General features: G+C 36.7%; 1 protein-coding gene across 3 annotated transcripts in view; it reads right to left on the reverse strand.

The window, feature by feature from the left end:
* Positions 1-15,368, reverse strand: part of ATG5 (autophagy related 5) — a 129,793-nt gene that overhangs the window by 12,046 nt on the left and 102,379 nt on the right. For all 3 annotated transcript variants that reach the window (XM_043592031.1, XM_043592033.1, XM_043592032.1), the window contains one exon: positions 7,717-7,834. In XM_043592031.1, the coding sequence (XP_043447966.1) occupies positions 7,717-7,834 (118 nt within the window). The remainder of the gene's footprint in view (positions 1-7,716; positions 7,835-15,368) is intronic.

Consider the following 15,368-nt stretch of genomic DNA (forward strand, 5'->3'; position numbering starts at 1 on the left):
AAGAAAGAGAAAGAAAGGAAGGAAAGAAAGAAGAAAACAACCAACCAAATGATCTTCCAACCCAGTGTGAAGGTACAAAGGGTAATACAATGAAAATGAATTCTAAATGAATGAAAAAAAGTTACCAAAATTGTAAAACCCATTATTCTTACTCCTAAACCTTTGTTCTGATGAAGTTTGGGGGTTTGTAGGTTTTATGTTTCTGTGGTATGAATATGTGTCAGTGTCATCATGCTGACAAAAGTGACTGTTGTTGGTTCAAACCTCAAATCACAAGACATCAATCAACCAGCTTCAATTCTAGCACTCAAAGGATCTGACTCATATGAATAACATGAAATTTAAATGTTTCTTTTCTCTAATTGCTTTATGTCTAAAAAAATTATTATAACATCCAACAGTTAATTCACCATATAAACACAATCTAATGTTTACAGAGCAAAGGAGAAAAAAGGTGAATGCACCATCTCTTTTTACTTTTTGTAAAAACCACTGTTTTTTGTAAAGCATATATCAATAGAGCAATATAATTTTTTTGAGTGAGCGAGCATGTGTGAGAGGGGGAGAGGGAGAGAGAATCTTAAGCAGGGTCCAAGCTCAGCACGGAGCCCAACCTGGGCTCGATCCCACAACCTGAGATCATGACCTGAACCAAAATCAACTGACTGAGCCACCCAGGCGCCCCTAGGGCACTGTAACTTTAACTTAGACCACCTAAATGGGGTCTATAATTACCTCTAGTCTCAGTTGTTATCTTCCAACATGCTAATGAAACAAATAGACCACTCAGCTCCTCAATGCTTTTCCCACATTTCTGTCATCACTGAAAATCTTCTGCACATTTGTGAGAGAGAAGTAGAAAAAAATTGGCTAGTCCCTCAGCAAACAGAGTACGGAAATTTTAGAAGAGCGCTTTAGACCAAATATTACACTTAGTAACCAGCCCCTGGGTAGCTGGTGAAGGAGTCTACCTCTTTGGTGGCCACGTGGTACGTATGACCTGGTCACTGCTTTTCATCTAATTTCTGCTCATCTTTTAAGACTCAGCTCAGAATACGGAAGAGCAATTCCAGGCGCTTCCTAATATTCTTTGCATGTCTCCTCCATTCCTGCACACACCACATCCGGGCATCTTTCTGCCCACTCCAACTGTAGTCAAGTCTCCTGAAAGCACGAACTATGTCTCATACGTCTTACGATAGCCAGTGCCAGCAGACAGTATGATGCAAAGGAACTGATTGATAACGAATGAAATACATAACATCAAATGGAAACCAAAAGTTAAATGGTAGTTGGGAAGGGTCTCAAAGAGTTTAAAAAAACCCCGGGAAACAGCAGAAATGGAAATGGAAAAAGGTAAGTGGCTACGGGACCGTCCTTGTTGGTAAGAGAGATGTGGGGAAACTACTGATTTGCCACAGAATGTAAATAAGCCTTTACCTACACATACACTCCACTTGTACAATATCACATATGAATTCAGGATTAAACCAGCCCAACTGTGACAGAGTACTGATCAACTGGAACCCTGAAATAAATTTATAAAAGTGAAAATAGGCATTTTCATTCTTATAAGCCTAACTGACTAGGTTCTTCTATTTTACCTTAGAAAACTGGGAAATAAATTATGATTGGACAAAGCTTATAGGTGTTTTGTATTCCCCAAAGTAAAAGAATAAAAGCTATATTTTTAAATTTTTGTTATTTTTTTGTAAGTTGTCTTTAATGAACGAAGAGAGAAATATTTCACTTCAGGTCTGGTACCGTAGCTTAGCCCTGAGTCATTTTAACTACCGCTGACACCACAAAAAAATTTTTACCTGAGCTCACCTTTGGTTATTTCCTGTTACCTCTAATTTGGCTAACTCTTGTAGCCACGTACAAAACAAAACAAAAAAAGAAACACACAAAGCAGCTCATCATTAGTTACTCCACGAGAACAATGACCTAAAGCACATCCTCACAAATATTAGTACACTCTACTTTCATATGATGAAATAAGGCAGAATTCCTTCATGCATGAATCACTTGCTATAAGGAGCAGTAGACAATGGTGCCACATAACATTTATGAAGCACTTTCTCTTTTCGTCATGTGATGACAGCCAATTCTTATCCACACACACCCAGTCTTAGAGTCTTTCGCTTTCAACTTAAGTCGAGGGCAGGTGTTTCAAAATGCTTCCCATTTGTCAGATAATACCACAGGTGGACTGAACCAGACAGTAAACAGTTCTTTACTGAAACAGTGACTTGGTGTTTTGGATACTCCCCACAGATCCTGAAATGACAGTTATTTTCCAATATGAGCTTACCAAAGGAAGAGGCAAATAAAAGTTTTTCCAAAGATAAGATACTGGTGTTAGAAACGTGGCCTCCCCTGGTATGAAAGGTACTATCAAAAGTACCTCAAAAGTACAGATGCTGTTTTTATATCATTTCAATGAACTGTGTGTATAGTGTGTGTGTGTGTGTGCACTCCAATCGGTGTAAGCACGTGACAGCTGGGAAGAAACCTGTCACAAAGAGATCCACCTGTAACATCTGAAGTTGCCTAAGAGGCAGTCTGTGGATTAGAGTTGTGAGTGTGGCTACCTCACTGGCCCCTTCAAAAAATGCAAGGGGAATCACACAGTGTACTCTCTAGGGATGGACGTGCAGGTTGGGCAGGCTACAAATTTAGGAGAGAATAAAGAGCCTTTAAAAGAATAAAACGACCTCACAAATTTGTGCTGGGTCACGCTAATCTTGTACATGTTGTTGTGATCCAGATGTAGGAATGGCAAAAGAGCACGGAGGTGCATTTCGACAGAGTGCACCAGCTCAAAGCACGTGGCTGCTGTTCATTTTCTTGCCTGAATGTCAGAGCCACCATTTTAAGACGTTTAAGAGGAAAAGTGGCTGGAATTATACACAGGAGCACTAAAATAACAACATGGACAAAATAACAACAGAAGCTCAGGTTCCTAAGATCCTAGCAGTAAATATGCTGTAAGCAAGCAAGATGAGATATTAAAACATAAATCATAGGATAAAGAGGGAAAAAGCAAACATTTCAGAATGCTATTTTAAACTAAATAAAAAAAGTTAAAAGGTTGGAAAAGTGAAAATGAAAACAAATGGAAGCAGAGAAAAGCAGAAAAACTAGTAAACCAGGAGAAGGAGACTTCGAGTTCTAAACCTAGTTCTGCCACTAAGTAGCCAAGAGACCCTCAGCTACTCATCTAAGAAATCAAGAGCCTGGGGGCACCTGGGTGGCTCAGTCGGTTAAATGTCCAGCTCTTGATTTTGGCACAGGTCATGGTCTCACAGTTCTTGAGATTTAACCCCACATTGGGCTCAGCGCTGAGTGTGGAGGCTGCTTGGGATTCTCCCTCTCCCTCTGTGTGTCCCTCCCCGGCTTGCAAGCTCTCTCTCAAAATAAATAAGCATTAAAAAAAGAAAAGAAGTCAAGAGCCTGAACTACACTAACTTTAAGGTTGGATAATTGAAGATTCTTTAAAGATGTCAAATACAAAATTAACACCCAACCAATCTTCTTCCTGCTTTCCTCTAGAAAAAGCTTTCATCACTCTGTGTCTTTGTTAACTGTGCTGCTGGCTAGGGCACATATTGCAGTAGAACAGCCTTCTACCAAGGTTTTGAGTTTCTTTGTGATGTTCTCACTCAGAAGTCAAGGATCTTATAAAGAAGTAAATTCTAAATGACATAATGTTTTTCAAAGTGGACTGCCAAAAAGTATCTAAGAAAAGAACAGCAAGGTAGACATTTCAATATTAAATTTTAAATTTCAATTGCTCTTTTTTTTAAAACTGAAGAAGAGTTGACATACAATATTATATGGGTTTCAGGTGTACAACACAGTGATTCAACATTTACATACATCATGAAATGATCACTACATAAGTCTAGGCACCATCTGCCACCCTATAAAGTAATTTCAATTGCTCTTAGTTGATACAAGCATTTTTCACTGTTCTTTAAAACACTACAAAGTACTAAAAAAGAATAAAAAATACGGTACAGAGAAATGAATAACTGAAAGCCAATGTTTGCAGTGGGGGCAGGTATGAGGTATATGAACTCCATTTCTGTCAGCAATAAAAGTGATTAGTGTTTTAATTGTACTTTAAATAGAAAAACTAATCTATATTCCCAAATCTTCAAGAATGTGGAAAAACAGACAGTAAACAGATTAAAAAAAAAAAAACAAACAATCCCTATAGCATGGAGAAAATGAAACAGAATGGTAAGGTTATTCCTGAATCAATAAAAGTTACTGGGAATTTCTCAGTGAAAATTTCTGTAAGCTGAGTTCAAAAGAATAAGTTTAATAAACAAAATTATTTAACTGAAGGTAATACATAAAAACTTTAATAGGGATCCATCAAAATTAAATCCTTTTCTTTTACTTTTCTTTTTTTTTTTTTTTTTTTTTTTTAGGTAAGTATACGCTTTTAAAAGTATTTATTTATTTATTTACTTATTTACTTACTTATTTATTTATTTATTTTGAGAGAGAGTGCGTGAGTAGGAAAGGGGCAGAGACAGAGGGAGACAGAGAACGAATCCCAAGCAGGTTCCACACTGCTAGTGCAGAGCCCCATGCTGGGCTTGAACTCACCAACCATGAGAACATGACCTGAGCTGAAATCAAGAGTTGGACGCTTAATTGACTGAGCCACTTAGGTGCCCCTACTTTTAGTTTTCAAAAGAAAATTAAGCCATGTTACAGACTAGGAGAAAATAATTGCAAATCATATGTGTGATAAAGATTTGTATCCAGGGGCTCTCTCTCTCTCAAAATAAATAAATAAACTTAAAAAAATTAAAAAAAAAATAAAGCTTTGTATCCAAATATATAAATAACTCTCAAAACTCAGTAATAAGATGAAAAATCCAGGAAAAAAATGAGAAAGGAATCTGAATAAACATTTCACCAAATACATCCACAAATAATAATAAGCACATGAAAACACACTCAACATCATTAGTCATTAGGGAAATAAAAAATAAAACCAAGAGATACCTCTACACAACCACTAGGATGGCTATAAGACAAAAAAATACATGCTGGCGAGGATGTGAAGCAGGTAATACTGTAAAATGATGCAGCCACTTTGCCAATGTTTAGCAGTTTCTTAAAAAATTAAACACAGATCTACTGCATGACCTAGCAATTCCACTCCTAGGAATCCAACCCAAGAAAAATAAAGACGTATGTCCACACAAAGACACGTATGCAAACGTTCATAGCAGCGTTATTCAGAAGAGTGAAAAGCTGGAAACAATCCAGATGCCCATCAATCAGTGAATGAATAAACAAAATATATATATATACCCAATCAAATATTATTCAGCAATATAAAAAGGAAAAACTACTGATATATGCTACAATATGGATGAAACCCCAAAACACTACACTAAATGAAAAAAACCAGTTGCAATTTTGTATGATTGCATTTATGCAAATATCCAGAAGAGGTAAATTACAGAGACAGAAAACAGACCAGGAGTTGTCTACAACTGGCACTGGGAAAAGAGATCAGCTGCAAAGAAGCATATAGGAATTTTTGGAAGTGATAGAAATATTTTAAAACTAGATTATGGTGATGGCTGTTCAACTTACAAATTTATTAAAACTAAAAATTGAAGTGCCAAAAAACTATTTAACTGAAACTCTTAGTGATGACTAAAATTATACACCAATAAAGATAGATTATGATTCTGCAACAGTATTATAATAAAGTTAATGTTAATTATGCCGTGATTTAATGATCCTAAATAGTGTTTCAGGTAACAACACAAAGAAACAATTCAGTACATGAAATACCGAGTAAACTTTGTTACCTTGGCACTAGAGATACGAGGATGTGTAAGACACCATCAAACGTTCTGGACTGCATAGTCTAGTAGAGCACAGTGATGACAGATGATATAGTATGACCTTATACAATAATATTTATAACCTCTTACACCAATGAAACTTTTTTAACTTCGACAATTTTGAGTACCAGTCAATGATCTTTCTCATCAATCCTTTCTGGTACTGGTTCTGATGATATTTTAGATGCCCCTCTTCCCCCTTGCTGTTGACCACTCGTGCATTTTAATTTTTAAGTTTATTTATTTATTTTGAGAGACAGAGCGTGTGCATGGGGGAGGGGCAGAAAAAGAGGGAGAGAGAACCCCAAGCAGACTTTGGCTCCCAGCAGGGAGCCTGAGGTGGGGCTCAATCCTACCAAGTGTGAGATCATGATCTGAGCTGAAATAAGAGTCCAACGTTGATTGAGCCACCCAGGTGCTCCAGCATTCATGCATTTTAGAAGAACTTGTAACACACAGGAATGCCAGGGATGGCAAACACATTCGGTTAAGGAAAATAGTTGCATTCACACACCAAATGACTTATACTGAGTTCCATATTCGTTGTTTAGTCATTTAGGTTGAAATATCAACATTTCCCTAGTCCCACTCTGTTTCCAATTCTAGTTGTTAGGCAAACTATTTCCTTAGACACTACATGCTTCTTGAACTGTGTGATAAGAGTTATTAGTCATGTAAGTAATACTATAATCATCCCAACTTTGAATAAATATGTTAATAAGAAACATACCATTATCCACTGAAGTTATACTGTTATAATAATAGTAATATACTTATAAATGCCTTACCTCTTTCCATAAGGGATACAAAGTAGCAAGCTTTAAATTTTTCTACATGATAAATATAAGTCTGTGTAACATATTAACAAGTATAATAATAGTCCACTGAAATTTCCCCTTTAGCTTGGTAACCAATTGCTTGGTTGCAAGTCATTATTCAATAACAGGGTGATGATCAAATTATGGTACACTGATATGAAGGACCACAGTGCCATTAAAAAAAATAGCTTTAGAGAATTTTTAATGACTGAAACTATGCTCATGTTCTGTTAGGTGAAAGATACAGCAGGACATACAATTTTACGCACACACACGCACACCCCTCTCAAATACTCTAGTGTCCATACACATGTGTGTGTCAACTGTGGTCTCCAGGGGTAGGGGGATGATAGCATTTATTATTTTTTTTACTTCTGCACTTTCTTTGCATTCCTTATATTGCAATTAAGAAAACAGAATTCAGTAATTTTGCTATTTTTCCTTTGCCTACAGGAAAATACTTTTAACCTACGTTACAAAATGAGGACTATGAAACAGGACAAGTTCTCAATCGCACATGTGAAATGTCAACGTCAAAGAGAACAATGCTGAGTGAAACTTTAGGAAGTGGCAGAAAATTCAAATAAAATGCTTATCCATTATTCAGTATTTTGAACTTTAAATTCTCAACCAAAGGTAAGAAAATTTTTTTACCATCTCTTGTTCCTAGAGAATGAAGAAACACAATGTAAAATTTAAAACAGTATTTACCAGAACTGAAGCTAGAAATGAAAGACCCAGGGCACCAGAGATGCGGTAAGAGAGTGTGTGATGTCAGAGAGTAATTTAAAAGCAGAGATAGTCAATTCCTTACTTTGTTAGTGTCAAAAATACATAAAGTAATAAATTAAACATTAAGTGATTCTGTTTCAAAAGACTGTTCCCTTACAAGATAATGAAAACATTTTCCTGAAGGAACCAGGAAACGTGATTCATAAATGCAGAATGCTTATGTTACACCTCAGTCATAAAGAGACATGAAAGAAATGTGTTAGTGCTGCTGACTGTGTTACCTTCAGGAGCCACTGCAGAAGGACAAACGTCTTTGAGGAGATCACCTAGTGTGTGCAATTGTCCATCTGCAGCCACAGGACGAAAAAGCTTCTGAATGAAAGGTCGTTCAGTCGTTGTCTATTTGAAAAATGAAAACAGAATTCAAACATTTACATCTTTGTTGCTGTGAATTACAAATTTATAGATCAGAAATTGCAAGCTGCCATCAGATGCCTTCTGATATAGTGTAATCAGAAGCATATGACATCACCAATGTGGTAATATCACCAGAAATGTTTAACACAACCTCAAGTAAATCTAATCGTGAGGAAGCAATCGGACAAATCCAAAATGTTTGACATTCTAAAGATACTGGGCCAAAGGGGCGCCTGGGTGGCTCAGTCTGCTGAGCGTTCAACTTCAGCTCAGGTCATGATCTCGCGGTTTGTGAGTTCCAGACCCATGTAGGGCTCCATGCTGACAGCTCAGAGCCTGGAGCCTGCTTCAGATTCTGTGTTTCCTCCTCTCTCTGCCCCTCCCATGCTCATGCTCTGTCTCTCTCTGTCTCTCAATAATAAATAAACGTTTAAAAAAAAATTTTAAAAAAAGGACAACTGGCTTCAACTCTTCAAATAAGTCAAAGGCAAAACACATCAATACGAAAAGATTAAAAAGGATTGGCAAGATATAACAACTAAGTACAAACAATAAATCTTGAGTGAATACTGTATCAGAGGGGAAAAATCAGCTATAAAAGACATTTTTGGAACAACTGGGGAAATACAGAATGAACGTCAGATAATATTACTGAATTAATGTCAAATTCTTAGATGTGATCATGGTTATAAGGACAATATCCTTTAAGAAATTCATGCTCACATATTCAGGGATGAGGTGCCACGCTGTCTGAAACATATATTCAAATGGTTGAGAGAGAACGAAGAGAGAGAGAGAGTGTGTGTGTGAGACAGAGCATGCACAAATGTAGGAAAATGTTAACTACTGGTGAATCTAGGTGGAGGGTATATGGGCTTAGTTGTTGTAGTATTTTAATTTTTATGTATGTTTGAAAATTCTCAAGAAACACACTCATAAAGAGAGAACTGATGGTAGCCAGAGGGATGGGGGGCAAAATGGGTGAAGGGGAGCAGGAGACGCAGGCTCCCAGTTATGGAATGAGTAAGTCACCGGGATGAAAGGTACGGCATAGGGAATACAGTCAGTGGAACTGAAACAGCATTGTGTAGTGACAGACGGTAGCTATGGCTGTGGTGAGCACAGCATAAAGTATAGACTTGTCTAATCGCTATGCTGTATGCCTGAAATTAATGTAACACTGTGTATCAACTAGATATACTTCTATTCAAAAAATTAAAAACAGGGGTGCTAGTGTGGCTCAGTCGGTTGAGCGTCTGACTTCAGCTCAGGTTGTGATCTCATGGTTTGTGGGTCTGAGCCCTGCATCAGGCTCTCTGCTGTCAGCACAGAGCCCGCTTGGGATCCTCTGTCTCCCCTCTCTCTGCCCCTCCTCCACTTACGCTCTCTCTCAAAAATAAAATAAAATCACTTAGTAAAAAAAAAACAATTTAATAAATCAGAACCCCAAAAAATTTCAAAATAGCAGATAAAGAATATCCTGACAACTGTTATTGCCACTATGTTATAATTTACTGCTAATAATTTCAATGTATTGCCCACTTTTAAAACTAAGTTTCATTTCTCTTTTTTTTAATGTTTTATTTATTTCTGAGAGACAGCCTGCGCGAGCGGGGGAGGGGCAGAAAGAGAGAGGGAAGACAGCATCTGAAGTAGGCTCTAGGCTTTGAGCTGTCAGTACAGAGCCTGACGCAGGGTGTGAACCCACAAATGCGAGATCATGACCTGAGTGAAGTCAGATGCTTAACCGACTGGGCCACCAAGGTACCTGGGTGGTTTCATTTTTCTACACTGCCTCTGTAAGGAGCACAACGGCGATGGGGAAAGCCTCATCATGACACAGAGTGCAGAGGCCCTGGAATCACCCCATCTGAATAGCACTATCATTTCTGTGCTAAGTGATTCTGCCCCTGGGTTTCTTTGGAACATTGGGACATTTGGTATCTCTTAAGTTTGTTATAGAAATGAGTTAAGAATTAGCCAAGCACACAGAGAGACACACAGAATGAATGAATGAATGTTAAAGAGAATAAATACCTCTCCCCTTAACTGTTATTTCATTTTAAGATGGTAAGTTTTTATTTTAAGTTTCCAGGGGTGAAAAATCATAAAAACATACAAAAGAACAACTTTGTAAGTAAAAATACTCATATTTACATACAGTGCTTTCTAAAAAAATTACTTCAAATACCTAACCATTAAAGACATTAAACCATTAAAAACCAAGTTTGCTTGTTTTTTAATCACAGAGGTATATCTCAATTTCTTCAACATAACTATTATAAATTTGGTTAAAAAAACATCTGTTTTTAAGTGTGGATATTAAACTAAAATGTATGAAAAAACAGACACAGTATATAGCATGTGAGCTACCTTTCCCAGCTTTATACTGTGTATTTAGTGGATACATAACAAATGTTAAAAATTATATTCCAATAACAGTTAAGTATCTGTGGCAATGAAAAAAAACCTCGATAATTGGTAAGAATCTTGATAATTAATATGCACTGACTATAATGCAATTCACTTCACTAATTGAACTCTTTCTGGATTTTTCTAAAAGTATGACTGGTATCCTTCAATTTAGGAAGCACATACATTTCACACAAGATGAAACTGAGAACAATATCATGTAAAATCAAGGATTAACTATGTGAAAATAATAAGGGTTAGGGGAGTTCAAAGAATAAATAAATGAATAGAGGGCTGTAGTAATAATTTAAAATAGCCACTACCCACTTAGGGCTTTCTATCTTCCAGGCGATGGAGAGGCTTTTAAGACTTTTTAGCAAAGGAAGTGACGTGACAAAAGAGGCTTTTTCTCAAGACTAATGGAAAGCAGCACTGTGTACGGTGACTTGGAAGAGGGGTGAGAGGCTGTCTGAATAACGCGAGCCTATGTGATGACAACTGGGGCTGGGTCAGGACGATACCCTCAATGAATAAAAATAAAGTTAAAATGTATCATCCCCAGTCCGATCTGAAAATACTAAGATTTTCAGCAAAGTCAAAAAACATTTTCAGGATTCATTCACCCCCTACTTGGTGACCTAATTGTGAAGCGGTTAGCTATAATAATATATATTATAACAACCTGAAAACAATATACTTTTTAAAAGGCCCCAAGGGGGCTTAGCGAGATATTAAAAAACAGGAAGTGCTCTCCACTCCTATTCCTAGGGAAATGGCCTTCTCTTACCTCTTCTCTTACCTCTCCTCTTCCTACTCTCCCAAATCTGAGCAGTTATAATAAAGGTATGACTTCAACAACCTTTATAATGGTGTTTTTTGCTTGGTGGAGGGGTGGGGGATGGGGAAGGCCTTGTACTATTACCATACTCTAAGTAAATTCTGTAGAATAGCAACTAAGAAAACTCTCATCAAAGTAAAGTGATATTTCTCACGTAACAAAAATCTTACTTTAAAAGAACAATTCCCCAAAATACCTCAATCAAAAAATCCACTAAATATCTTCTGTTTAATATTCATTAGACTGCCTTTATATTGTTATTCTTTAAAATCTAGTATTCTAAAAAAGAACAGTTAAGTGAGTAAGCTACAACCAAGATCATGAAAACGACTTAATTTCGGGAGTTACTGTCCCTTAAAACAAAAGCTCCTCACAGAAAGCTCATGCATTCAAGTACAATACAAAGGTTCTGAAGGACAATCAGTATGCAGGGCAGATTCATGCAGATTTCTTAGCAGATCTCATTAAACCTAAGTTGAAGTTCAGCAGAGAAGACTAAATTATGCTAGAGTATTTAAAAGCTATCTTCCTTCTGAATACAGACAGAATTTTAAAAATACAAAAAACTCCACAAACATGAATTCTGCAAACTTTGATTTAGTATACATAAAACTGGATGATGCTAACGATATCCACATTACCTGAATCTTAGCTTCACAAGAAAGCCACTATAACAGGAATATAATACAATGCTTACTTAATCTAGCCATTTATTTATAAATATGCAAACTACTTCAGTGACTTCCAAGAAGCAGTATTGTTTGTTCTCTTGTAAGAAATAATATGACTTCATAAAGTCACCTTTGACTTTGAACATACTTCAAAAAATGTGTATGTTACTCATTTCTTAAATACACCAAATAGAATATAAAATTGGGCTGCTACTGGCTGGCTGCTCCCCGTCCTTCCCCTACTCATAAATGAAATAATAACTTTTCCTGTACAGGAAAAGTTTTCCTGTACAGGAAAAGTTATGCGGCTGATTTACCGTGGAGATATACTGAAGAGAAGCACAGGAATCAAATTTACATCCAAGAAATAAGATATAGAGAAAAGCTTTATTTCCAACACAGCCAACCGGTTAACCAGACAGGTTAACGTTAAAGTTGATAAAACAAGAAATGGTGACTTATTATGTGAGGCTGAATGACCAGACAATGTATAGACTTAAGAGTAAGAGGCACAACAGATAATATCGCTAAGACCAAGTTATTTTGAGTGTTATGGCTTACATAAAGTACATACTGCAGCAAACATGCAAGGCAGTTGTTGAAGAGCACAGGCTTTGCAGCCAGAAAGAACTGGCTCTAAGTCCAGGTTCTGTCATTTATTATAGGTCCATGGGCACGGTTACCTGACTTTCTTGAACCTCAGTTTCCTCAACTGTAAAACAGGATTACACACACACACACACACACACACACACACACACACACAGGTATAAACAGAGATAATATCTACACTGAAGAGTTTTTGAAATAAAATATAAGCACAGCACAGTTACAGTACATAGGACCACCTAAACACACATCCTAAGACATACACTGCCACCATGATCAACACTTTAAGCTTTATCCCAATTTAGCAGACTTAAATTTTATTCAATCTTATTTTCTCTTAAGTTCACTTGTCTGGATGCTAAGTCATGAAATTCATAATCATGAAATTCAGTTTAAAGGAAATATTGATACAGGAGACCTCATAAAAATTTTTTTTGCTCAGTAAAAGATAGTATGAAGAATATGAAAATGTTGACAAACCACAGACTGGGAGAGATTATCTGTAACCACATATCCAATAAACGTCTTAATCTAGGTATATGAAGAACTCTAAAATATTTTATTTAAAAGTTTTTAAATGTTTATTTGTTTTTTGAGAGAGAGAGACAGAGCACGAGTGGGGAGGGGGGGGATGCAGAGAGAGAGGGAGACAAAGAATCCCATGCAGGCTCTGAACTGTGAGATCATGACCTGAGCCAAAGTCGGAGGCTCAACCGACTGAGCCACACAGGTGCCCCGAGAACGCTAAAATATTTTAAAAGGACATTTAACCAACGAGGATATACAGATGGAAAAAAACAAAAAAACAAAAAAAACAAACAACAAAAAAAAAAACCACACACACACAAAAAAACTTTAAGTTTTTCTTACTTTTTTTTTTAAATGTTTATTCATTCTGAGAGAGAGTAGGAGAAGCAGAGAGAAAGGGAAAGAGAAAGAATCCCAAGCAGGCTCGACACTGTCGGCACAGAGTCCAATGTGGGCTTGAACTCACAAACTGCGAGATCATAACCTGAGCTGAAACCAAGAGTCAGACGCTTAACTGACTTGAGCCACCCAAGCACGCCACAAATGGAAATGTCTCACACGTCATTAGCCATTAAGGAAATGCAAATTGCAATCCGCAACGCAGTATTACCACACACCTACCAGAATGTCTAAAATAAAATGTTGGCAAGCATGTGAAGAAACTAGACCACTCACACACTGTTGGTGAAAATGTAAAATGGCAAAGGCCCTTCTGAACAACAGTATGGTAGTTTCTTACAAAACTAAACATGTATCTACCATATGACCCAGCAGCTCTACACCTGAATATCCCCAGAGAAATGCAAACTTACATCCTGCAAAAGCTTATACATAAATCTTCACAGCAGCTTTACTTGTAATACCCAAACTAGAAACAATCACAGGGTCATTCAACAGGTGAATGGTTAAACTATCTGTGGTATATCTATACTATAGAATTCTACTCAGCAATCATCATCATCATCATCATCATCATCATCATCCCTATTAATATATGCAACAACTCGTATGGAACTCAAGGGAGTTATGTTACACAGAAAAAGCCAATCTCAATCATATATACTGTATGATTCCATTTATATAACATTAGTAAAATGATAAAATTGTAGAAATGGAGAACAAATCAGTGGTTGTCAGAGGTTAGGGAGAGGAAGAAGCGAGGTAGGTGGCTGTGGCTATAAGAGGGTAGGTAACCCAAGAAAGGCTTATGTTGGAACACAACTAAGAAATGTGAATAAGGCCTGGGGGGTTGTATTGATGTCCATTGCCTGGATATGATATCATACCATGGTTATACAAGATGTCAAGAATGGAGGAAATTGAGTGAGGGGTATAAAGATCTTTCAGTATTATTTCTTAAACCTGCACATGAAAATTATACATGTGAAATTGATGTAAAGCATTTAGAACAATGCCTAGCACATGGTAAATGTTCAGTAAGTGCTATTAATGTTCTCATTAAATGTGACTTGACACTCCATAGAAATTTGTTGAATACGAATATGTATTTTGTATTGAGTCATAATACAAAACATGCAGGATTATAAGAAGATACACTAATCTTATAGTTACCCTGTCACTACATAGCATTAGTGATGATTTTATTGTTTTGGTCATATATATTGTATCAACATATAATATGAATTAGAAGCGTTGGTTTTGTCAAAAATGGCAATTTACAGCTAGAAGGGCAAGTCAAACCATGGAGCCAACCAATGACCATAAAGAGGAGGGAAAATCCCATCAGACAGTAAAAGGAGATTCTTCTGTTCACTCAAACAAAGTGAGATTAAAAATCATGAAAGAGAAAAACAAAAATTCAGCAAGGATACAACCTCAACAATGCCCAGCAGATGCATGATTCATTAGGTTGTGAACCTTACAAATGGCCTTAATTAAAAGGCAGAAAGGAGGAGAGGAGTGTAGATTGGGGGTCTCCTACTGAAACAGCCAGCAGAAGAACTTGATGAGGATAAGGGCCCTGGTTGTTAAAAAAGCTTGGACAGAATCATCCAAGTAGTAGTATCCACGTTCAGGGTCTCCAACCACTGATTTGAATCACTGTCAACTGATCATTTGCTATAGTGAGTCTTAGATGGGCATTCTATTCCCCTTGGCTGGTTGGGTTAAAGAAACAAATATTTTCTTGACACTATATATATGTTGCATATTCCTAGGTGTAGCAACAATTTCTGATATCATCAGCAACTTTGTGTGTATACTTTGCTTATAAATCATCTGAAATAGGATGACTCACTACATGTGTAAGTACAATTTATTCGATTTACAAGAGTTCTATAAGTATAGCAAAGGATTTCTTTTGTTAGATTTGTAGGTTTTTTTTTTTAAATCGGCTATACTGAACTGTAACTGAAATCAGCAATTTGTTGATTAATAAAGAATGCAATTTGATTTGTTTCATTAACTGTATAAGTAGCACTGTCTTTTAAAAGAACTG

This window comes from Prionailurus bengalensis, chromosome B2, assembly GCF_016509475.1.
Source record: "Prionailurus bengalensis isolate Pbe53 chromosome B2, Fcat_Pben_1.1_paternal_pri, whole genome shotgun sequence".
In the NCBI taxonomy this organism is placed as follows: domain Eukaryota; kingdom Metazoa; phylum Chordata; class Mammalia; order Carnivora; family Felidae; genus Prionailurus; species Prionailurus bengalensis.